This window comes from Nyctereutes procyonoides, unplaced genomic scaffold, assembly GCF_905146905.1.
Source record: "Nyctereutes procyonoides isolate TBG_1078 unplaced genomic scaffold, NYPRO_anot_genome, whole genome shotgun sequence".
Classification (NCBI taxonomy): Eukaryota; Metazoa; Chordata; class Mammalia; order Carnivora; family Canidae; genus Nyctereutes; species Nyctereutes procyonoides.
Window position 1 is genome coordinate 68,485,158 of NW_026575146.1, and position 23,020 is coordinate 68,508,177.

A 23,020-nucleotide genomic window follows, 5' to 3' on the forward strand; every position below is an offset into this window, starting at 1 on the left:
TCGGAGAAGGACAAACAGGGTATGTTCTCATTCATTTGGGGAATATGAATAATAGTGAAAGGGAATATAAGGGAAGGGAGAAGAAATGTGTGGGAAATATCAGAAAGGGAGACAGAACATAAAGACTCCTAACTCTGGGAAATGAACTAGGGGTGGTGGAGGGGGAGGAGGGCGGGGGGTGGGGGTGAATGGGTGACGGGCACTGGGGGGGACACTTGACGGGATGAGCACTGGGTGTTATTCTGTATGTTTGTAAATTGAACACCAATAAAAATTAATTTATTAAAAAAAAAAAGAACCAGGGTAGAAGGTGAAGGATAGAAAGAAGTTAAAATCAGATGGGAGATTCCAGGTCAGTTTTCCCATTAGGCACAGGCAGGACCTAGGGGTATGATCAGCCACATTAAGGTGAGTATAAGTCCTCAGGAAATGAGAGATGGACATTAGCAATATCTGCACTTGCTTTTTGGGTCTAGAGTCTCCCTCTTTACGAAAAGCCTTGCTTGGGCTGCTGTTTCTGCATGGGAATCCAGTAGAGACTTACAAAACAACCTTCTTTTTCCTCTTGTGCTGCTGGAAGGCCTCCCGCAGGAGCAATATGCCCCTGAGCCCAATGTCATTCTTGCTCACGTCTAGGTACCTCAGGCTCTGGTTGTGGAGGAGCATGGAAGCCATAGCCTGGCAGCAGAGAGAGGTGAATAGGCACTTTTCCAGCCTGCGGGGTGGAAGCAGACAGGAGACAAGTCACCATGCCCCACACCGGAGAGCTCAGCCAATCCTAACCCCAGAAATCGCACCCACTGGAATGAGGCATTTTATTCTAAACATGTTTTTAAGAACCTGCTATGGGTGCATCGGTTTCTTCGTGTCATTTCAGGCGACTGTCCAGGGTAGGCTGTAGGTCCTAACTCTGAGAAGTTATGAGGTATATAACCTCTTTCAGAAACAGATTGTCACAGTGGATTAGCTTTGTTCATTCAAACACTATTTATTTAGCACCACCTGTGTACCAGACACTGCCCTGGGCATTGTTGACACAACACTGAGGAAGACAGCATCTCTGGCTTCCTGGTACTCATAGTCGATTGGGGGGAGGGGAGGAGGCAAGTCCCCAAATAAATGTATTTGAAGAGCATGGTTTCACTATTTCAGTGTGCCAGCATTCTGGTTCCTCCATAAATAGATCTCTCTGCCCTCACAGTGTTTATGGCAAAGCTGGAGAGGAAGTTCTAGAAAGGAGCTGCATCATAGAAGGGATGCCTATCATAAATTTAGAACAGGCATAAAAGAAGTAGTACTGTGTATGTGAGCAAAAGGTACAGAAAGGGGGTGATTTGGGGGTCCCATTTTTATTTTTTATTTTTTTATTTTTAAATATTTTATTTATTTATTCATGACACACACATACACACACACACACACACACAGAGGCAGAGACACAGGCAGAGGGAGAAGCAGGCTCCATGCGGGGAGCCTGACGTGGAACTCGATCCCGGAACTCTAGGATCATACCCTGGACTGAAGGCGGTGCCAAAAGGCTGGGCCATTGGGGCTGCCCTTGGGTCCCATTTTTAAAATGTTTTTTATTTGAGAGAGAGAGCCAGAGCACAAGCAGGGAGAGGGGCAGAGGGAGAGGAAAAAGCAGACTCCCCACTGAGCAGGGAGCCTGATGGGGGGCTTAATCCCAGGACCCTGGGATCATGATCTGAGCTGAAGGCAGATGCTTAACTGACTGAGCCCCTGGGTCCCATTTTTTAAAAAGATTTTATTTATTTATTCATGAAAGACAGAGGCAGAGACACAGGCAGAGAGAAGCTTCATGCAGGGAGCCTGACACAGGACCCGATCCCAGGTCTCCAGGATCACGCCCTGGGCCAAAGGCAGGCGCCAAACCGCTGAGCCACCCAGGCCTCCCAGGGTCCCATTTTTGAATGAAGAGTAGAATCTCCCCTGGAGCAAGGCAAAAGAGACAGGACAGAGAGCCATGGGGGGCCCTGTGTCTCCTACCTGTGTATCCTCTGTTTTCTTTCTGATGGCTTGCCTCCCCTGCCCTGTGAACTTCCACTAGCTGATAAATGACAAACTGGAAACTGCTGTTCAAGCCAAAACTACAAGGGCATGCATTCAGCTTTGCACTGGTTTATAAAATACCAACGCTGTTTTCATCAGGGAGGCACCTGGTGCTCCCTTAGTGCACCAACCAAAACATTCCTTAACCTTGGTTACAGTGACATAAATCATTTCCTTTCAACAATAGAAGGAGAGTTGTTCTAAAATAATTATAATTATAAATAAGACTCACAGGTATGTCAGGACTTTTTTTTTTAATGAAGAGAATAAGCAATAGAAGTCTGGGTTCTTCTTGGGAAAAATAAAGATATAGATAGCTTTTCTACAAGACTAGAATGCCACAGAATTAAATCTGGGGATTTTTAGATCAAGAAGTTTGGGATGGGGTGGTCCATGAATTTTATACTCAGCCAAGTTGCTGCTCATCTGTGAAAGTAGATTTAAAAAAGTAGTCTCACACATGCAAAGGCTTTGAGAACACTATATAAATTCTCATCTGGAAATTTGTTTAATTCTTGAAAATATATTTTGCTCAGTCTAAGAGATAAATCAATGTTTAAAACCAAGATTAAATTTCTGGAGAAAAAGAATCAGGAGCTCGGGCTCCTAGCTGGCGCAACTGGTAGAGTATGTGACTCTTGATCTCAGGGTTATGGGTTTGAGCCCCATGTTGAGTGTAGAGATTATTTAAAATAAAAATTCTTTTAAAAGATATTTTTTAGAGAGAGAGAGAGAGCATGTAAGGAGGGACAGATGGAGAGGGAGAGAGAATCTCAAGCAGTCTCCATACCCAGCATGGAGCCTGACATGGGGCTTGATCTCATGACCCTGAGATCATGACCTGAGCTGAAATCAAGACTGAGTGCTTAACCGACTAAGTCACCCAGGTGCCCTAAAATAAAAAAATCTTAAAAAACAAACAAACCATGGATTATAATGAACACTAAATTTCCTTGGACTAGCTAATTATCAACAAAAATGAAGTCCATTATCAAGACTAATCCTAAGAAATTAGAGATGTAACATAAAGCAATGATTTTTTTTAAAGCAATGATTTTAATTACCTAGACTTCAAACCCAGATTATACTAATAGAGAAGAGAAAATATGGGCAGAAAAGAGGCAAAACCATTTCATCCACACATGTTGGATCCACAACATCCAGAGCTGTTTCCAAATCTTTCCCAAATACTCAATGAAACCATAATATGAATTAAAAATAGGATGATGCTTCTCAAATTGCTGGCTAGCATGCATGTTGGCATAGAGACCATTTAGGAGAAGAAGAAGAAAATTATATGTAAAAAAGAATCCCTAAGTACAAACATCTATTTCAGAAGACCAGCTATCTCAGTCATCATTCCATAGTCAACAAATAAACTCTTCTGTCTTTTACTGAATGGAAGACTATTCCCTAGAACTGTAGTCCTCAAGTGCAGCATACATGGGAGCCACCTGGAAGTGCAGATTGAGTGGTCTGTGGGCTCACCCCTAGAGCAACACATGACCCAGCAGCACCACGTTTGTGTCCCCATCCAAGGAACTGGAACCAGGATCTCCAAGAGACACCTGCACTCTTATTCCCTACAGCATTACCCCCATAGCTACCACACAGAAACAGCTTTCATGCCCACAGCAGATGAATGGATAAAGAAAATGTATTTACACACAATGGAATATTATCCAGTTGTAAGAAAGAAGGAAATCCTGCCATTTGTGACATCATAAATGCATCTTGAGGGCATTATGCTGAATGAAATAAACTAGACATAGAAAGGCAAACACTGCAGTAATTTGCATCTCTAACAACTCCTGGGAGAAAGAAGTTCCCAATCTGAGGAACCACTTTCTGAACCACTGCACTGAAACTTCCAGTCCTCCAACTAAATGGAGGGAAAAACCTAGAAGTGGAAAAATCTTTTCCCATATTCTTCTCAGAGAATTTTACAGACCATTGTTGCAAGAGAAGCATGAGTAACTTACTCCAGGATCTGGAGGCCAGACTCAGACTTCTTGAGGGCCTCAAAGAGCAGGGTAACTCCATCATCCTTCAGACTATTAAAGCCAAGGTCTAGGCTTCTTAAATTTTTATTTTTACCCAGAGCAGAGGCCATGTCTTGACAGCAGTTCGAGGTGAGGGCACAGTTTCTCAGCCTGCAAAGAAACATGTGTCAAGAAAACCAACCAAAAACCCTTAGATTTTTACTCTTTTCCTGCCCCTCATTTTTTTTTAGCATGACAGTATTATTGAGATATTACTAACATACCCTATCATTTGTCCATTTAGATTGTACAAATCAATGTCTTTTAGTATATTTACAGAGGTGCGCATTTGCCACAAGTTTAGGACATTTTCATCACCCCCAAAATGAAAACCCTGTATTCTTCTAATTCCCAATTTTGTTCCTCAGCCCACCCCCAACTCCAGCAACCACTCTCTGGTTTTGGATATTAATCCAAAGGAACTGAAATCAGGATCTCAAACAGATCTAAAAAAAATACAGTGTCTTTCATTTACCATAATATTTACAAGGTTCATCCATATTGTAGTGTGTATCAATATATTGACTCTTTCTATGGTTGAATAATATTCCATCATATGGATACACCACACATACATCAGTTTATCAACACTTGATGTTTTTCCAATTTTTTGGCTGTTATAAATAATGCCACTATGAACATCTGTGTACAACTTTCTAATGAGAGTGTTTTTATTTCTGTTGTGTATGTATCTAGCAGTGGAATTGCTGATTTATATGTTAGGTCTACATTTAACCTTTTAAGGAGCAGCTAGACTGTTTTCCAAAGCACCTGGACCATTTCCTGCTTAACTTTGGGAAGCTAAAAGTATAATGGGTTCAGGGGATATATATATATTTTTAATAATAAATTTATTTTTTATTGGTGTTCAATTTACCAACATACAGAATAACACCCAGTGCTCATCCTGTCAAGTGCCCCCCCTCAGTGCCTGTCACCCATTCACCCCCACCCCTCGCCCTCCTCCCCTTCCATCACCCCTAGTTCGTTTCCCAGAGTTAGGAGTCTTCATGTTCTGTCTCCCTTTCTGATATTTCCCACACATTTCTTCTCTTCAGGGGATATTTTGTGCCACTTTCTCATTTCTGGTTTTATGAGTCAGCAACTTTATGGTTTAAAACCATCTGAGTTTATTTTCTGTTAATGATAGATAAAAGCACCTTACATTGGTGCTCTGAGACCAGTTTCATCATAAATGGGGTGGTCCCCCACACTAAGAAACAATTCTCAGACACCAATAGGATCTGAGAATTCAACTCAATTCTACTGATATCTACAGATCATCAGATTGTGCAGGTTAAGGGCTCAGTCCTACAAGACCCCTCCCACCTCACTCCCCTTAGACACTAGCTGCAAGCTCAGGCTGTGCTTCTATAACCTGGAGCTTCCAGTGCCTCCTCCAACCCAGGAAGACAATCACCAGTCAGGTTCTCATGACCCCCTCCTTGGATTCCATTAATTTGCTAGAGTGGCTCGTAGAACTCAGAAAACCCATTTACTCTTCACCATTTTATTATAAAAGGATAGAACTCAGGAACAACAGATGAAAGATGCATAGAGCCAAGTATGGGGAGAAGACACAGAATTTCCAAGTCCTCTCCACATGAGCTACTCTCCCTGCATCTTTTTGGTGTTTACCCATCCAAAAGCTCTCAAATACTGTCCTTTGGAGTTTATAGGTAGCTTCATTACACAGGTATGATTAATTAAATCATTTATTATGGGTGATTGGCTCCATCTTCAGCCCCTGTCTCCTTCCCAGAAGTTAGGGGGAAGGACTTACACTTCTAACCCTCTAATCCCAAAGCTGGTTCTTGGGGCTACAAGCACCCAATCTTGGGTGCTTTCCAAAAGTCACCTCATTAACATAACAAAAACACCTTTATAGCTCTCACCACTTAGGTATTTCCAAGGGTTTAGGGAGCTCTTGGCCAGAAACAGGAAGACCAAATACATATTTATGTTATAAATCATAATATCACACATCCTGACGCCTAAGGGAAACCATTTAAAGAATTCATAATAGGGATGCCTGGGTTGCTCAGTGGTTGAGCATCTGCCATCTGCTTTCTGCCTTAGGCTCAGGGCATGACCCCAGGATCCAGGATCGAGTCCCACATTGGGCTCCCTGCATGGAGCCTGCTTCTCCCTCTGCCTCTCTGTGTCTCTCATGAATAAATAAATCTTTTAAAAAAATAAAGAATTCATAATAGAGATCAGTGTACACGCACACACACACACACACACATATACACATACAGTAGGTTTCCTCAAACACTATATTCTACTCTAGGGAGCCCCAAGAAGAGGGCATTTTGGAACTCACACCAGCCTCTGTAGAGGACACATAGGATGCTGTAAGGCACTACAAAGCTTTTTTGCTCCTTCATCCTTCAAGGCATTCTCTGCCAAGCTCAGATGGGTCAGCATCTTATTACTCATGAGGGAAGACATAAGACTTTTACAGGAGAGCACCGTGAGGCCACAATTCTCCAATCTGGTGGACAGAAACACACAGATGGGATGCATTTAAATTCATGCCCATGACCAGATTTTCTTTGTTTCATACTGAGAGATGAACATTGCCATCTGGGATTTCTTTTTCAGTGTCAAAGCCTCATCACACCCTTGTTATCATCTCTTAGGGCTTCCAAGTCCTAAAGAAGAAAGTAGCAGTCTTCCTGTGAGGCTAGGGGAGTGGAGAAGATGTGGGTCAAGAAGACAGTTACAGGGGTTAGAAGGAAAGAGACCACCAAAGGCTAAAGAATGTATAACAGACATCTGGGTGGCCCAAGAAAGATAGCCTTTCACAAGCTTAATAAAGACTCAAATTATCTATCTATAGATATCTATTAAAAAGATGCATTAAAGACAGGAACAGGCATTTATAGTAGAGAAACCAAAATGAATAGTAAGGTCATGAAAACATTTTCCTAGTAATGAAGAAAATACACTTTAAAATAATGAGATACCATCTCCTGTTCAGTAGACTGGCAAAAAGAGTAGTGAGAATACGGCCAGTAACAAAGCCCAGATGGGGACTCAGAGTTACGGGAATTGGTATCCACCTGTTGGTGGGACTGCAAACTGGTACAAAGATGCTGGCCACTGGGGATCCCTGGGTGGCTCAGTGGTTTGGCACCTGCCTTTGGTCCAGGACGTGATCCTGGAGTCCCAGGATCGAGTCCTGCATCGGGCTCCCTGCATGGAGCCTGTTTCTCCCCTGCCTGTGTCTCTGCCTTTCTCTTTCTTTCTCTCTCTCTGTCTCATGAATAAATAAATAAAATATTTTTTAAAATATGCTGGCCACAAGCTGGTAAAATGGAAGATGGGTGCTCTCTATACTCAGAGATCCCACTGTTGGAGTGTTCATCACAGCATGTGGCTGCGTGCATGTGTGTGCGTATAGACAGCCTAAACCTCAGTGGCAGGTAGGATGGATACTTACATTGTTGCATATTCACACAACTGTGATCATTCATCAGTGAAAAGGAATGGGCTTCTGAACGAACTAAGTAGGAAAATGTTAGTTGATCAGAAAAAGAACTAGCTAAGGCCACTTATGTGAAATTCAAATCAGTGCAAAACTCTTTTAAGCTGGCTCTTTTAAGCTCCTCTTTTAAGCTGGCTATCATGAGGGGTGGGGCAGGGATCAACACAACCTATGAGGAAAGAAAACTGTTGGTGAGGTTCTAGGTCATCAGCTGGAGGACAGATGCATTGGGCTCATTGTATTCCATGGACCCATCTAGGTAATCATACCAGCCACAAGACTTAAGTTGGCACACTTTCCTCCATTATTGCTCTCCTCCCAGAAGCACTCAGTTCACCAAACAAACAAACAAAGTCATGATAACAACAACAAGACTTACAACAGCCTCTCCAGTTGGGCCAGTGACAGGTAATATGCCCCAAATGTCTCCAGGCAGCTACTTCTCAGCATTAGTGTCTTCAAGTGTCTGTTACTTCCAAGATCCCTGGCAAGATCAGCCCAACTTTTAGGGGTAACTGAGCAGTCTTCCAACCTATGGAGGCCACATAAAAATGCTGAGCCTGAGCTCCTGGGGTAAATGGTACCCGTGTAGCCACATAGATCCCATCTACTGTCCCAACATCCTTGTTCTTCACACAAGAATGACTCCAGGGGAGATTTCCATCTTCTCCAGCTGGTAATCTTGCATCAAATTCAGCATCTTAGTCCCAAAGTATCAATAGTATCAATGACCAACTGGCATGGGTTTACAACTGGGCTCTAACTATGAACAAAGAACTCAATTCAGCCCTTGAAATAAATATAACTTCCTTTTACATTTACCTGCCAAGCAATCTTCATGACAAAGAACTGAGATTTCAGTCACATGTCACAGCTATTGTCTTGTCAAGTTAGGTTTCCATCTGAAGTTGACCTTTAGCCAAATACCATGTTTCTCCACCTCCAGGTCTGGCCACTTGAACCTTCCAGGCTCCACTCAGCTCTGACCCATGTGAAGGAGCAAAGCTGGCAGGAACAAGAGGCTGCGCAAGTTTTGTTGCCACAACGGAACCCACAGAAAGGCCTGTGGGGATGCTAAGCATGGGTACTGGTAAATGTTTATGGACTCTGGAGAAGAATGCCCTGATGTGCAGTGTTTGCCAATGTCTAGTGTGAATCCTCCTCCGGTGGTTGATTTAAGATGTGAGGTTGTTGAATGCACAGCAGAAGCACTGCACCTCACCAATGCAACAACTGTAGGAACACACAATGGAAGTTGGCAAACTATAGCTGTGGGCCAAGTCTGTTTGGCACCTGGTTTTGTATAACCTGTGAACTAAGAATTTTAAAAATGTTTTAAATGGGGATGCCTGGGTGGCTCAGAGGTTGAGCGTCTGCCTTTGGCTCAGGGTGTGATCCCACGGTCCTGGGATTGAGTCTCACATCTGGCTCCCTGCATGGAGACTGTTTCTCACTCTGCCTCTGTCTCTGCTTCTGTCTCTCTGTGTCTCTTCTGAATAAATAAATAAAATCTTTAAAAAAGTTTTAAATGGTTAAAAAAATCAGGAGAATATTTTGTGGCACATGAAAATTAAATTCAAATCCCAATGCTCATAATAAAAATCAGAAAATTAGGGGTACCTGAGTGGCTCAGTTGGCTAAGTATCTGCCTTTGGCTCAGGTCATGATCCCAGGGTCCTGGGATTGAGTTCTGCATCAGGCTCCCTACACAATGGGGAGCCTGCTTCTTCCTCTTCCTCTCCCCCACTGTGCTCTCTCTGTCTCTGTCTCTCTCTCAAATAAATAATAAAATATATATTTTTAAATCAGCAAATTATACAGTAGAATTATTAACAAATTGTATATTTCTTAATTATTAATAATAGATATTAATAAGTTGTATTAGCGGGTGCTCAATAAATTAATACAGTTTTATCGGAACACAGCCGCATCTGTTCACTTACATACTGGATGGAAAATTTAGCCATATAATGGCAGAATTGAAAAGTCATGACAGGGATCCCTGGGTGGCGCAGTGGTTTGGCGCCTGCCTTTGGCCCAGGGCGCGATCCTGGAGACCCAGGATCGAGTCCCACATCAGGCTCCCGGTGCATGGAGCCTGCTTCTCCCTCTGCCTATGTCTCTGCCTCTCTCGCTCTCTCTCTCTCTCTGTGTAACTATCATGAATAAATAAATTTTTTTTTTAAAAGAAAAGTCATGACAAAGACTGAATAGCCCACAGAGCTGAAAATTCTTATCTGGCCCTTCATAGAAAAAGTTTGCTGCACTCCTGGCATCAAAATAAATTAGAAAGTCAATTGGAGAAGGACAAACATTATATGGTTTCATTCATTTGGGGAATATAAAAAATAGTGAAAGCGAATAAAGGGAAAAGGAGAGAAAATGAGTGGGAAATATCAGAGAGGGTGACAGAACATGAGAGACTCCTAACTTTGGGAAACAAACAAGGGGTAGTGGAAGGGGAGGTGGGCAGAGGGATGCGGTGACTGAGTATCAGGCACTGAGGGGGGCACTTGATAGGATGAGCACTGGGCATTATGCTATATGTTGGCAAATTGAACTCCAATAAAAAATATATATATATTAAAAAAAAAAAGAAAACCAGGACACAGCAGATATGGGAGACACAGGTGTTAAAAATATATATATATAATCTATCAGATTTTGTTTTCTCATATGGTTTATTTAAGTCTGTACAATTTAACTTTTCAATAATGCTGTTTGACAATTGGCTCACAAACTCCTGCATTCTTAGCAATCGCTTCTTGTGAGCTGGTGTGAGGTAGGTCAAGGTCACCACCACCGAGGCTCTAGTTTCTCTATCTCAGACACATCTAGGACACAGCCAAATTGTAGAGCACGAAGGGAATCCCTGGGTGGCAGCGGTTTGGCACCTGCCTTCAGCTCAGGGTGTGATCCTGGAGTCCCAGGATACAGTCCCACATCGGGCTTCCTTCATGGAGCCTGCTTCTCCTCTGTGTCTCTGCCCCTCTCTCTCTGTCTCTCATAAATAAATAAAATATTTAAAAAGAAACCAAACAAATTGTAGAGCATGAAAAGGTGATATTTAGAACCAGGGAGTAGAATGGTGGTTGCCAAGGGCAGGAATGTGGGGGAAATGGTGAGAGGATGGTCTTCCAGTTGTAAGATGCATGAATTCTGGGGAACTGATGTACAGTTTGGTGGCTGTGGTTGACAATACTGTAGTATATATATAAATATATAAATTTGCCAAGAGAGTGGGTCTTAAGTGTTCCTCCCCATAAATGGCAACTACGTGAGGTGGTAGATGTGTTCATTAGCTTGATGGTGATGATTATTTCTCAATGTGTATGTACATCAAATCATCACATTGAACACCTTAAAAAAAAGCCACATAAAATGAACAATGAGACCAAAAAAAAAATAAAGGTAACAGGCAGACTGCACCTGTAATCCTACCTCTGAAAGAACAGTCTGGTTGCCAGGATCTTTTCTCAATCTCAGGCCCATCTTACCTCAGACACTGGAGATAGCACTGTGGGTATTTTAAGGCTGTGCACAGAAACTCCATGGCCTCACATCTCACTTCTGTGCCTTGTATTTCCAAGCATCTCAGATACCAGTTTTCCATCAAAACTTGGAGTAAGTCTTCATTCAACATGGAAGTATTCACACGTCTAAAGCTAGAGAGGTAAGCAGTGCCTCGTTACAATAAGATCTCATCAGCCAATAAGTTCTTTTTTCAAAAACAGCTTTATCGAGGTATAAATATCAATAAATGCATCTATCATTTTAATGATCACAACTTGGTGAGTTTGGACATATGCATATACCCATGAAACCATTGCCACAAAGTGGCTAATTAGTCCTCCAGCTTTACTGAGATGTGATTGACACATAACAACGTCTAAGTTTAAGGTGTACGACATGTTGATTTGATACTCTAATATATTGCAAAATGATTACTGCCTTGGCATTGGGTAACACCTTCACCCCATTACAAAATTATCATTTTTTTTGTGTGTGTGTTGGAAACACTGAAGATGGACTCTCAGCAACTTTGGAGTATACCATATAGTATTGTTGACTACAGTCACAATGCTGCATATTAGATCCCCAGAACTTACTCATCTTCTACCTGGAAGTTTGTATCTTTTGACCAGTATCTGCCTATTTGCTAATCAGTTCTAGATTCGATTCATCTTTGAATACATGAGAGACTTTCTGTGAGGTCTAAAATGGGTTCTCAGCTCAGCCTGGCCTCCCCAGTTGGGTGACTTAATGTAGGTCACTTACCTTCCAAAATTCAGTTCCGAGTCCACAAGAAAGCATGACACCTTCTCCTTAAGATGGGAGTGGGGGGATCCCTGGGTGGCGCAGCGGTTTGGCGCCTGCCTTTGGCCCAGGGCACGATCCTGGAGACCCGGGATCGAATCCCACATCGGGCTCCCGGTGCATGGAGCCTGCTTCTCCCTCTGCCTGTGTCTCTGCCTCTCTCTCTCTCTCTCTCTCTCTCTGTGACTATCCTAAGTAAATAAAAATTATTTTAAAAAAAAGATGGGAGTGGGAATTAATGCACATGACACCTATAACTGGCTCTGCATAGTGCTTGATGTACAATAGCCACCCAACAAGTGGGAGCTAATAACAGTCACCATAATAACAGGAGAAAAAAATAGGTCAGACACTGGCTAGGGAGACACATGATGTCTGGTGTGCTATTTCAAGGAATTTTGGGTATTGGGTTTCTGGATCTTAAAATCCACAGTGAGTGAGAGTATAGTGGAGTGGCTTTAAGAACAGACTCTAGAGCCAAGACGTTCAGTTTAAATCTGTATTTTAAGTGCATATCCAGTTTCTTCCAGTTTGTTCATCCATGAAATGGGGAAACCTACTCCATTTGTATGTCCTCTGTTTTGTTTTTTAAGATTTTATTCATTTATTCATGAGAGAGACAGAGAGAGAGGCAGAGACACAGGCAGAGGGAGAAGCAGGCTCCATGCAGGGAGCCTGATGTGGGACTCGATCCGGGGACTCCAGGATCACACCTTGGGCCAAAGGCAGATGCTCAACTGCTGAGCCACCCAGGCATCCCTGTATATCCTCTTTGGAAAAATGATCTCCCTAATATGTGGAATCTAAAAAAACAAAAAACAAAAAACACCCACAAACTCAGAAAAACAGATCAGGTTTTTTTGTTTTGTTTGTCATCAGAGGTAGGAGATGGGAAACAGGTGAGGGTGGTCAAGAGGTACATGCTTCCAGGTATAAGATGCAAAAGTAAAAAAAAAAAAGATGCAAAAGGACTGGGGATGTGATGCATAGCCTGAGGACTGCAGTTAACATGGCTGGATGGTGTATTTGAAAGTTGCCAAGAGAGTAGATCTTTCTCACCACAGGGAAGACAAACATTTGGTAGCTCTTGGAGATGATGAATATTAGCTAAAGTTACTGAGGTAATCATTTTGCAATATATGTATATCAAGTCATGATGCTATACACCTTATACATACACAGTAATGTTTATTCTTTCTCAATAAGACTAGAAGGGGGGGAAATGATAAACATGGATGCTTTCTGCAAGTCTACATGAGCAGAGAGGGGGGTAGAAAAACGGGATGGGAAAGAGACTATTTCCACAGAATCCTTTCCAACCAGTGTCTGTTTTATTCGCACATTAGTTTTTGCAGTTTACACCCAGGATGTCTCAGAGCCGCAGAAAGGACCTTCACTGAATCAGCTTCCATAACAGTGTTTGTCACAGCCAGGACTTCCAAATTCTCATGGGTCCTAACCACGGAGCAGAAGTCTTGCCACCAGAGAAAACACTGATTGCTGCTTTCTGGTCTGTGTGCAAGGGAGAAAAGAGAACATGGCTTGTCATCAGAGATTAAACTTGAGAAAATCCACTTGGAAACTCAGGGCTGGTGTTCCTGACCCTGGTTGTGATCACAATGATCCAGTAAGACTCCCTCATTGAAAAAAAAATGCCCAGGAGAACTACTGCAAGATTTCTCATTTTATTCCAGGAAGACTTATGACCTTTGGGAAGGACACCTAGATTTTCTTATGACTTTGGAAGAAAGAAAATTGTTTTAATCACTTAGGATTTATATGGGGAAAGAGATTAAATTATATCTGTAGCCTATATTTTTAGTCTTTGCTTATAAAATTGTTATTAAAAAGAAAAAACTCTATACAGAAGCAAAATAAGGGAAAAATTAATCTCCTTCGGCACAGTGAGTGCAGGAAAAGAAAATCCACAGCTGGACCAATATGTAATATAATTTGACTCGGGAAGCACCTGCTGATTTTCCCCTGTGCAATCTTTTCAAAGAGGCTCATCAAGAGACTCCCATGAGTTTTTTTGTACAATGCTATTTGTATTAGATAGTTGGAAATAACTCAAAAGCATATGAAGGGAGAACTGATTTCATAATCTCCAGTACACCTACATTTAGAAGACTTTAGTAGACCTCATTGAAGAAGGTGTACACAAGCATTAAAATATTTCTAAGACATAGAATAAAAAGGAAAATTTCAGAATACTTACACTAGCATGTTATTTTTGTTTAAAATGAAATCCAATATAATAAAACCATGTGCTTTTCACACCCATTTTAAATGCAAACACATAAAAATAATACCAACTCCATTTGGAGTGGGGGAAGTGGATACAGGTGGTCAAAGGATACAAACCTCCAGTTATAGATGAATAGATTCTGGGGATGTAATGTCCAGCTGGATGACTATCAATAACAATATTATACCTGAAAGTCACTGAGAGTAAAAGATCTCATCACTCACAGACACAGATTGTAACTAGGTGAGGTGATGCATATATTAAATTACCTTATCATGGTAAGCATTTTGTAATGTATTCATATATAAAATCACTACATTGGGGCAGCCTCAGTGGTGCAGCAGTTTAGCGCCGCCTGCAGCCCGGGGTGTGATCCTGGAGACCAGGGATTGAGTCCCACGTCAGGCTCCCTGCATGGAGCCTGCTTCTCCCTCTGCCTGTGACTCTGCCTCTCTCTATGAATAAATAAATAAAATCTTAAAAAAAATCACTACGTTGTATTCCTTAAACATACACAATGTTATACATCAATTATAGCTCCAAAAAAGCTGGGCTAAACATACCAACTCCCTTCAAGAACTGCCACAGAAGTTATCAACACAGACTGACCAACACAAAATAAATTTCTCATCTTTTAAGAGTTCTACTAATTTTAAGTTTTATGATTAATTCAGATTTAGATCAAGACATTATGGTTAGACTTTTGAGGTCTTTGTTGGGAAGACCAATATGCAATAATAGCAAGTTAGATATCAAGCTCTTGGCATGCATTCTCCTCCCCAGTTGAAAGTACTCGGGGGCAAAGGGGCCAGTCAGATGTGATGTTGTGCAGCTGTTTGGAGCTGCTTTTATAAGTTGGAAGTAGACATAGAATTGCCTGTCCTATGTAGCCATCTCATCCATAAAATACTAAGAATCCCTGGAGAGTAATTTGGTGCTATCTGTGATACAAAGCTAAGATGTGATGTGTCCACCTTGTGATCTGGCAATTCCTTTTCTAAAAACATACCCTAGCACAGCACTCGGCAATTTTTTTCTGTAAGTGGTCAGCTAGCAAATATTCAGCTTTCATAGATCAAACAATTTGTGGATATATCCCAACTTGGCCACAGCAGTATGGTAGCAGTTGAAACACTGTCACAAGCAAGCATGGCTGAGATCTGATTGAAATTTACTTACAATAACGAACAAGCTGGGTTTGCTTACCTCTGCCCTGGAGAAACTCACATGTGCTGGAGAAAGATGGGCATTGTTTGATGTGATGACGCATCACATAGAACCGAGATGTTGCCTAACTTCAGAAGAGGTCCCTTTATTTATATAGCCATACATCAGACTGACGTATGACATTTCAAAGGAACCTGACAACAACCCATCAACATGCTTAAGACTTATGCCATCTTTCATGGGAAAAAAATGCAGCTGGAAGAGATTGTGGCTCCTTTATACAGAGAAATGAAGGAATAGGGGAGCACTCTAAGTTTGTAGCAAAAAAGTGTGCTCTTTCCCATGCCTCCAATCCCAGGGGTCAGTCTAGTTTTCTGGCTGTTCATCACAGCCAGCAGAGGTCCCATTTCAGTTTAAGTGTTAGCTTCAACCAGCTGTGTGACCTTGGACAACTTATGAATCTATCTGACCTCCAGTGCTTCGTGGTGTCCAATAGCCATGTTGAAAGCAACAATTCGCATCAAGTAAGCATACCTGGCACTGTGTCTGGCACAGGGAAAAAGCTAAACAAATATTAACCAGTATGAAAACTGTCTGAAAAAGTGAGTAGTCAGTACTATCTGTCACTTAAGAAAAGTACATCCACTATATTTAAGTATAGATCTTCTGAGAGAGTTTCAGTTGGGTGGTGGGAATAATATAATAATTCTAGCCATATTTATTGGTAGGAACTAAAGGCTGGGACATGTCTGGTATGTCATACATATGGTCTTATTTAACCTTCATAAAAACCTTGTGGGGCATGTACTATTTTTTAAAAATTATTTACTCATGAAGAAGCAGAGACCCAGAAAATTTAGGAATTGTCCAAAGACACACAGTTTGGTCCCTGGAAGAGCTGGACCAAACTCTTGCCCAGGAAGCCAGAACACCCACTTCAGATCACAATGGGGAACAGGGAAGAACCAGTGAACTTAAACGGTGATTTCAAGATGTTTGATAGGAAAACAAGGAGAGAGATGTAATAGTCCCTTCATGAGGCCATGTAGTTTTCAGTTGTTTTCCCCCTAATTAAAGATGGAAGCGATGTTTTTACACTGAAAGGAAAGCTCCCCTGGAGTTGTGCTGCCCAATATGGTGACCACAGCTATACGTGGCTATCCAAACTTAAATTAATTAAAGTTAAATAAAGTTTAAAATGTAGTGCCTCAGTCACACTAACCATATTCCCAAGTGTTCAGCAGTCACACGTAGCTAATGGATTTCCACCATCATAGCAAGTCCCATTGGACAGCACTTCCCTAGAGACTAACAAGCTGGTGATACACAGGAGTGAGGGTGACAAGTGAAGCAAGGTCCCCTCATTTAAGGGAGGGGAGGGCATGCAGAAGAGAGATAGGGAAGGTAAACAAATCATTTTGCTTTTCCAGGATTCTCCCAGCTTTAGCATGAAACTCTGTATCCTAGGAGCACCTCCCCTCCTGGTTTTAAAACTGAAAGTGTTCTCTGTAAGGGACTACCTCAGGACAGCTGGCCATCCTGTATGCCTGGGGGAATGGTAGACAAGGTTCCTGGGAAGGATAGGCTGCCCAAGGAGGGATGCAAGCACTCACTCAGTGGACTGGAGGGGATCCGGGTTGAGTGCATACAGTTGAGTGATGGTCAGGGTAATAGTCAGTTCTAGATTCCGCAAATGTCGACAGTGTTTAAGACAAAAAGCAGATGCTTGCATGTCTTTGTTCCTGCTGATGATCAAAGCAGCTTTCTGACAATCACTTAGGATCTGACTCACAAATGCCTCCTCCTGGATTTCATGCAGACAGTAGAATAGCTGTGGGATGCCATGGTGCAGGGTTGGTGGGCCACATTCATATGGCAAGGCTGCAACTTTCAGCAGTTTCTTTTTATTACCCAAGGACAGCTTGCATCGGAAGGACTTCTCTGCGGCTAAACTGCACTTTTCATTTAAAAGGCCAAATAAGAAAAGCCCCATCTGAGCAAGATAGTTTTTCTTTCTTCCAGGATATGCTATGAGGCGTATGATTTGAACACGGTCCAACACCCAGAAATTTCTTAGTCTTTGTGGGAAGCAGAGAACATACAACAAGGCAGCAAAAAACTCCTGGAAGCTCAAGTCGGCAAAAGCATAGTAGTCTTTGTCACCCGCAACCCTTCGAAAAATATTCACATGGAGAAAAGTAGCAACAGCGGTCTCATCCAGCTTGGCCTGCTCAAAGTCTTTCATGTCAAACACCCATCGCATGTTCCACATACCCTCTGCAGCCAAGTAACACAGACCTCTCAGTTGTTCTTGGTGAGTGTTACTGGGAAGGCTTCCAGCCTTGGTTGGAAATAAGCTAGACAGATACTGGACGAATACAGCTGTGGCATTTGGATACGCCTGCATAAGATCTACTCCTTTATCCATCTGCTGTCTCAGACAAGAACACACCATCCAGCAAATCACAGGGACCTGGCACATGGAGAAGAGAATCGTGTTTCCCATGACAAAACTCAAGGCTTCATCAGCCTCCCTCTTGTTTCTGAAATATGTTCTGAAATACTTGACTTTTTCCACCATACTAAACCCTGTAAGTGTTATAAAAGAGGGATGTTTTAGGAAGGGCTTAAGTTTCCTCCAAGATGTGAACCTCAGGGTGATCAGTAGGGTGGCCTCAGGAAGCATTATTTTGCTCAGCAAACTGGTCAGAAGGACAGACCCAGTCAATTTCTGGCTCCAGTCCTCACTCAGGTCAGCTGGTCTATCCGTGAGGGTCAATGTTACTTCCTCAAAACCATCAAAGAGGAGCAGAAGTTGGTCTGGTTTGGACATAATCTTGGACATGAGAGCCTGTGCCCTGGGCCATTTATGAGCAATCAGCTCTGACAAGCTCTGCTCATCTACCTGGGCCACTTCCCGGGAATTGAAGTAGAAAGCATACCAGAACTTGTGGCTGTAGAACTTGTTTTTTGCCCACTCCAACATCACCTTTCTGGCCAAGCTTGATTTACCAACTCCAGACACTCCCTGTAGGACCACAGTCTTGGGTTGTCTACCTTGAGGTCTTTTGGGAAGAAAAATACATGGTAAGAACCTCTCGTGTCTCTCTATGTCTTGGTAGAAGAAGTCCATATGGTTCCCAGGCCAAGTGGTCTTGCTCTGTATCATGGAATACTCATCCATCATATACAGTTTGTACTCCTGTATTTTATCTAGATTAGCAAGGTGGGAGAAATACAGGGTACAGTGTCAGAGTTATTTGTGAGAATCAGTCAAACAAAAAGAAAACTAGCCTTGATGTCTACATTAAGCCCCATGACACACCTGCATGTGTTATGCACTTTTCCAGACAGCTCTGCACCAATTAAGAAGCTGTGAGTAAACAGAGAAGTCAGCTTGAAGTGGTTTAAACAGAGAAGGTCTACTTTTGACTTAAGAAATATGGGGAGGAAAGGGGCGCCTGGGTGGCTTGGTGGTTGGGTGCCTGCCTTCAGCTCAGGGTATGATCCTGGAGTCCCAGGATCGAGTCCTGCATCGGGGTCCCTGAGTGGAGCCTGCTTCTCCCTCTGCCTGTGTCTCCGCCTCTCTTTCTCTCTGTGTCTCTCATGAATAAATAAATAAAATCTTAAAAACAAGGCCTGGCAAGGGGTAGTTTGTGAAAGAATCACTGGAGTGCTATGCCAGAATGGGAATGGTTAGTAAGCAGGCAAATACAACAGATACCTTAATCCATCCTCTTCCCTGCTCCACCATCCTGGAACATCAAAAATTGGATTCTAGAAAGAACTCAAATTATGTTCATGTGAACTGAGTTTGCATTTTCCAGTCAGGTTGTGTGAAGAGATGAGGTCGATCAGGACTCCATCCCGGGTCTCCAGGATCACGCCCTGGGCCAAAGACAGTACCAAACCGCTAAGCCACCGGTGCTGCCCTAGGCCTTGGTTTTTAAATTGAACTATGGCTGGCCTACCACCAAGCTCTCTTTGAAGTATGCATGGGCCAGTCTTAACCAATCAGAGCACTCCATCATTTCATTCATTGTTGAGCTTGTGACCTCAGTTCATTCAGCTGAATCAGTTCTAGGACAAATGCTAGAGAAATGAGAAAATACTCTTTCTGCTGATGATGCTAAGCAGGTACAATGTATATGTAGGGTAGCTGGTGGTCAAGATGGTCAGTGTGGCAGGGGAGACCACTCAAGACTGAGTCCTACAGAAGAAAAGGGAGCCAGGAGAAGGACAGAAGTGATGTCTTGATATCACTTGATGCTGCCAGCTGGGTTGGTGGCTGGACTTCTGAGTTAGGTACATCCACAACAACTCTTTTTTTTCTTAAATTCTGATTCATAGAAGAGATGCTGACATAGTAATTCCTGAGAAGCTCAGGAATTGAGCTTCTCACCCCAACCCACAGCCCACTTTCTTCCAGGTTTTGTGACAATGCCAGCACATACCAGATTCTCCTTCCTCCAAACTCACTGGCATTTCTCTTGGGTTTGAGTCCTCTAGCTCCAGGCTGGGTAGAATGTCTGGAATAGACAGGAAAGGAGACTGTTCCACTGGGATGATTGTTTCAGGATAGGAGCAGCCACACCATCCAAGAGTCCCATTCTCTCACCACCTTAGTCCAGGGAGAAGAATATTGTCTAGACTCCATCATGTTAGGAAGTGAGAAAATGGTGCTCTTTTAGGAATGTACTGAATATTCAATAATACAAATTGATAGCTCATCCAGACACAGAGGTAGCAATATATACAAACTCACACATGCATATGTATTTGTAAAATATATGCAGACTTTAATATCTATGCATGTGCACATATCTGTGTAGATGTATATATTTATGTGCAATTTTATATGTATATGAAAATAATGTGTATACACATACACATGTAATCATTGATTCTTCTTACTCATGTTATTTATGTTCTCTAAAATTACTGTGAATATTCAATTAGCCAGTTTTGCTCCCCCATGAATACAGGGTTAGGTTCCTGTAGCCTCTGCTTACATTTTCAAATTTTCAATACATAACCATGGTCCATGTGTGTTTTTGTTTAAAGAAATCTTATTCAATATATATTGTTGATTCATGAACACTGAACTCACAATCAACAGCACTATAAGTCAGGCCTGAATGAAGCCTACCCAACACATATTTTCCCTGTAAGGCACAGCATAGCTCTTTTGTGCCTACAACACTAAACAGCCCTTCACCACTTCACTTGGAGGCAGGTTAAATAGCAATGTCACCAACAAGATACACAAACACAAAAAAGTGGCACCAAATAGACTGTGGAAAGGACACTTGTTAATAGGATGAGTGCACAGTTAAGAAGGCAGAGCACTGCTTTGTTCAGTTGCAGCTGGGAACATCTGTGTTCAATTTTTCTCTGCCCTTCATGTCTATAAATGACTATGAAAGTGCCACAATCACTGATTTTGGAGTTACAAGTAAGGTTTAGTGAATAGGCAGATTCTCAAACATGGAATCCATAATTAATGAAGATAGACTATATAGAGATAGCAGATAAGCAGTATCTGGTTAAGTTTTTTAAACCATGCTAACATGATGGTCTTTGCCTTTTGGGGTCAGAGGCATCATCACACTCTACTATTTACCTTCTTGTTCAGGAGACTAACATGGGTGGCCAGTAAAGTATTTAGTTCTTTAACACTCAAACCCATCCCAATTTTGTATACCAGATTATTACTCACCATTTAGCTCCATTTGCACCCGAAGACACAGTTCCATCTGGTTCATCTTGGCAAAGATGTCATGAGTCACATCCCAAGCTAGTCGTCCAGGGAAGTATTCCATTAAGAGATGAACCACCTCCCCCCATCTGGCAGTCTTCACCTGGTCCCAGGTGATCTGGACAGAGCCAGGTCTGGGTCTCTCATCCACTAAAAGCTGCTTGAATGTTTGTAGCTCCTCCTTGCTTAAATAGACCATGTACAGCATGACCCCATTTTCAAAAGGGGAGGTGGAGGAGGCAGAGGACATCAAGGATGAGATTAAATAACAAGGAGAAGAAGAAGAGCAAGAAGAGCAAGAGGAAGAACAGGAGGAAGAGCTGGAAGGAGAGCTGGATGGAGAAGGGCCAGATTTCTGATTCATTTCACTTATCTTCACTCAAGACCTAGAACCTTAGTGCCAGTGATCAAGACAACCAATTAGAAGAGAACAGACCAGACCTGTGAAGGCATGAAGATATAAGAAAATGAAAACTCACCCAAGAGGACAGATTTATTTAATTAATATTTGATATAGCATATAATGTATCAGATATTCTCTTTAGCTCCTTTCCCCCCTCCCCCATGATGTTCTTTCCCTTATGGAAAAACCAAGGGACCTGTCTAGTATTCAGGCTTAGTGTTTGGACTCAAATCCATTTTGTCATTTCTATAATTGTTGCCATGTATTAGCAAGGTAGATAGCCAAATCACAGCGCCTCTCTGTGCCTCTCTTCTCATATTTGATCCTGGGACCAGAGCATACCTGTTGATGGGAGTGTGAAGATTCTCAGAGACAAATCTGAGACAGGTACATTTGGACCTATGCCTGGCATATCATAGCTAACAATTATTTGGGGCTTACATCTATACCACAGTTATTTTAAATACTCAATGGGAATTTATAAAAGTGCTTGGAATCAAGGGCTTATTATTCCTTTCCATCCATCCCCTCCACTGTCTCATCCTTCCTTTGTCTTCCATCATGATTATCATGGGCAAGAAATGGAATGTGGAGAAGAAGAAAGAAAACAATGATGTCACTGGCAGCAGAGGGTCTCACTTTTTGGTCAACCTGCTGCTCACATACAATTGCTTCCCTGAGTTTTTTGTTGTTACCATCTTTTAATTCTCATCTCCATCATCTGAGAACTTCCTGTATACCTCCCTTAAGTCATCATGTATTGGACACTGGCTTAAAGTTTTATCTCCTTCGACTTATTGCAGTGCTTTGGATAATTGCAAGGTCCGTGTGTGTATGACAACCTACTTTAAGGAAAAAAAAGAAAGATCTCGACCCAACTTTACACTTCAAGGAGCTAGAAAAATAAATGAAATAAAGACCAGAAAGACATTATAAAAGATCAATTAAACTAAGAGTTGGTTTATTATTGTTTTTTATTTTTTAAGATTTTATTTATTTATTCATTAGAGAGAGAGAGAGAGAGAGAGAGAGAGAGAGAGAGAGGCAGAGACACAGGCAGAGTGAGAAGCAGGCTCCATGCAGGGAGCCCGAAGTGGGACTCAATCCTGGGTCTCCAGGATCACACACTGGGCTGAAGGCGGCACTAAACCACTGAGCCACCCGGGCTGCCCTGTTGTTTTTTTAAATAAACAAATTGAAAAAAAAAAAAAAAACAAATTGACAAACCTTCCACTAGACTAACCATGAAAGACAAGAGACTCAAAATCAGAAATAAAAGAGGAGATATTACAACTGATACCATAGAAATACAAAGGATCATGAGAGATTATCAATTACAATAATTGATAATCAATATCAATAATTACACAGCAACAAATTGGATAATGAAGAAATAGATACATTTCTAGAAACATACAAACTACCAAGATTGAATCATGAAGAAATGGAATACATGAACAAATCATGAACAACTGAAGAGATCAAATCAGCAACCAAAAACCTCCCCCAAAAGAAAAGAACT

The 23,020-nt window shown here is 42.0% G+C and overlaps 1 protein-coding gene across 1 annotated transcript; it reads right to left on the reverse strand.

Annotated features, from left to right (window-relative positions):
* Window positions 1-540: 540 nt before the first annotated feature.
* On the reverse strand, window positions 541-21,345 carry NLRP8 (NLR family pyrin domain containing 8). Its single transcript, XM_055310200.1, has 9 exons — window positions 21,057-21,345; window positions 19,792-19,866; window positions 16,951-18,550; window positions 13,264-13,434; window positions 11,103-11,270; window positions 7,985-8,137; window positions 6,439-6,609; window positions 4,053-4,223; window positions 541-715 (listed from the first exon to the last, which is right to left on the reverse strand). Exons 1-9 carry the CDS (start codon window positions 21,343-21,345, stop codon window positions 541-543), a joined length of 2,973 nt encoding a protein of 990 aa, XP_055166175.1.
* Window positions 21,346-23,020: the final 1,675 nt, after the last annotated feature.

Bases quoted from the DNA above. Each gene is read 5' to 3' on its own strand.
- NLRP8 (XM_055310200.1), bottom strand. From the start codon at position 21,345: ATGTCCTCTGCCTCCTCCACCTCCCCTTTTGAAAATGGGGTCATGCTG. The intron at 19,867-21,056 runs GTGAGTAATAAT...TGTCTATTCCAG, and splicing joins GGTGCAAATGGAGCTAAATG to ACATTCTACCCAGCCTGGAG. The intron at 8,138-11,102 runs GTAAGATGGGCC...TGGCCTCCATAG, and splicing joins TGCTATCTCCAGTGTCTGAG to GTTGGAAGACTGCTCAGTTA.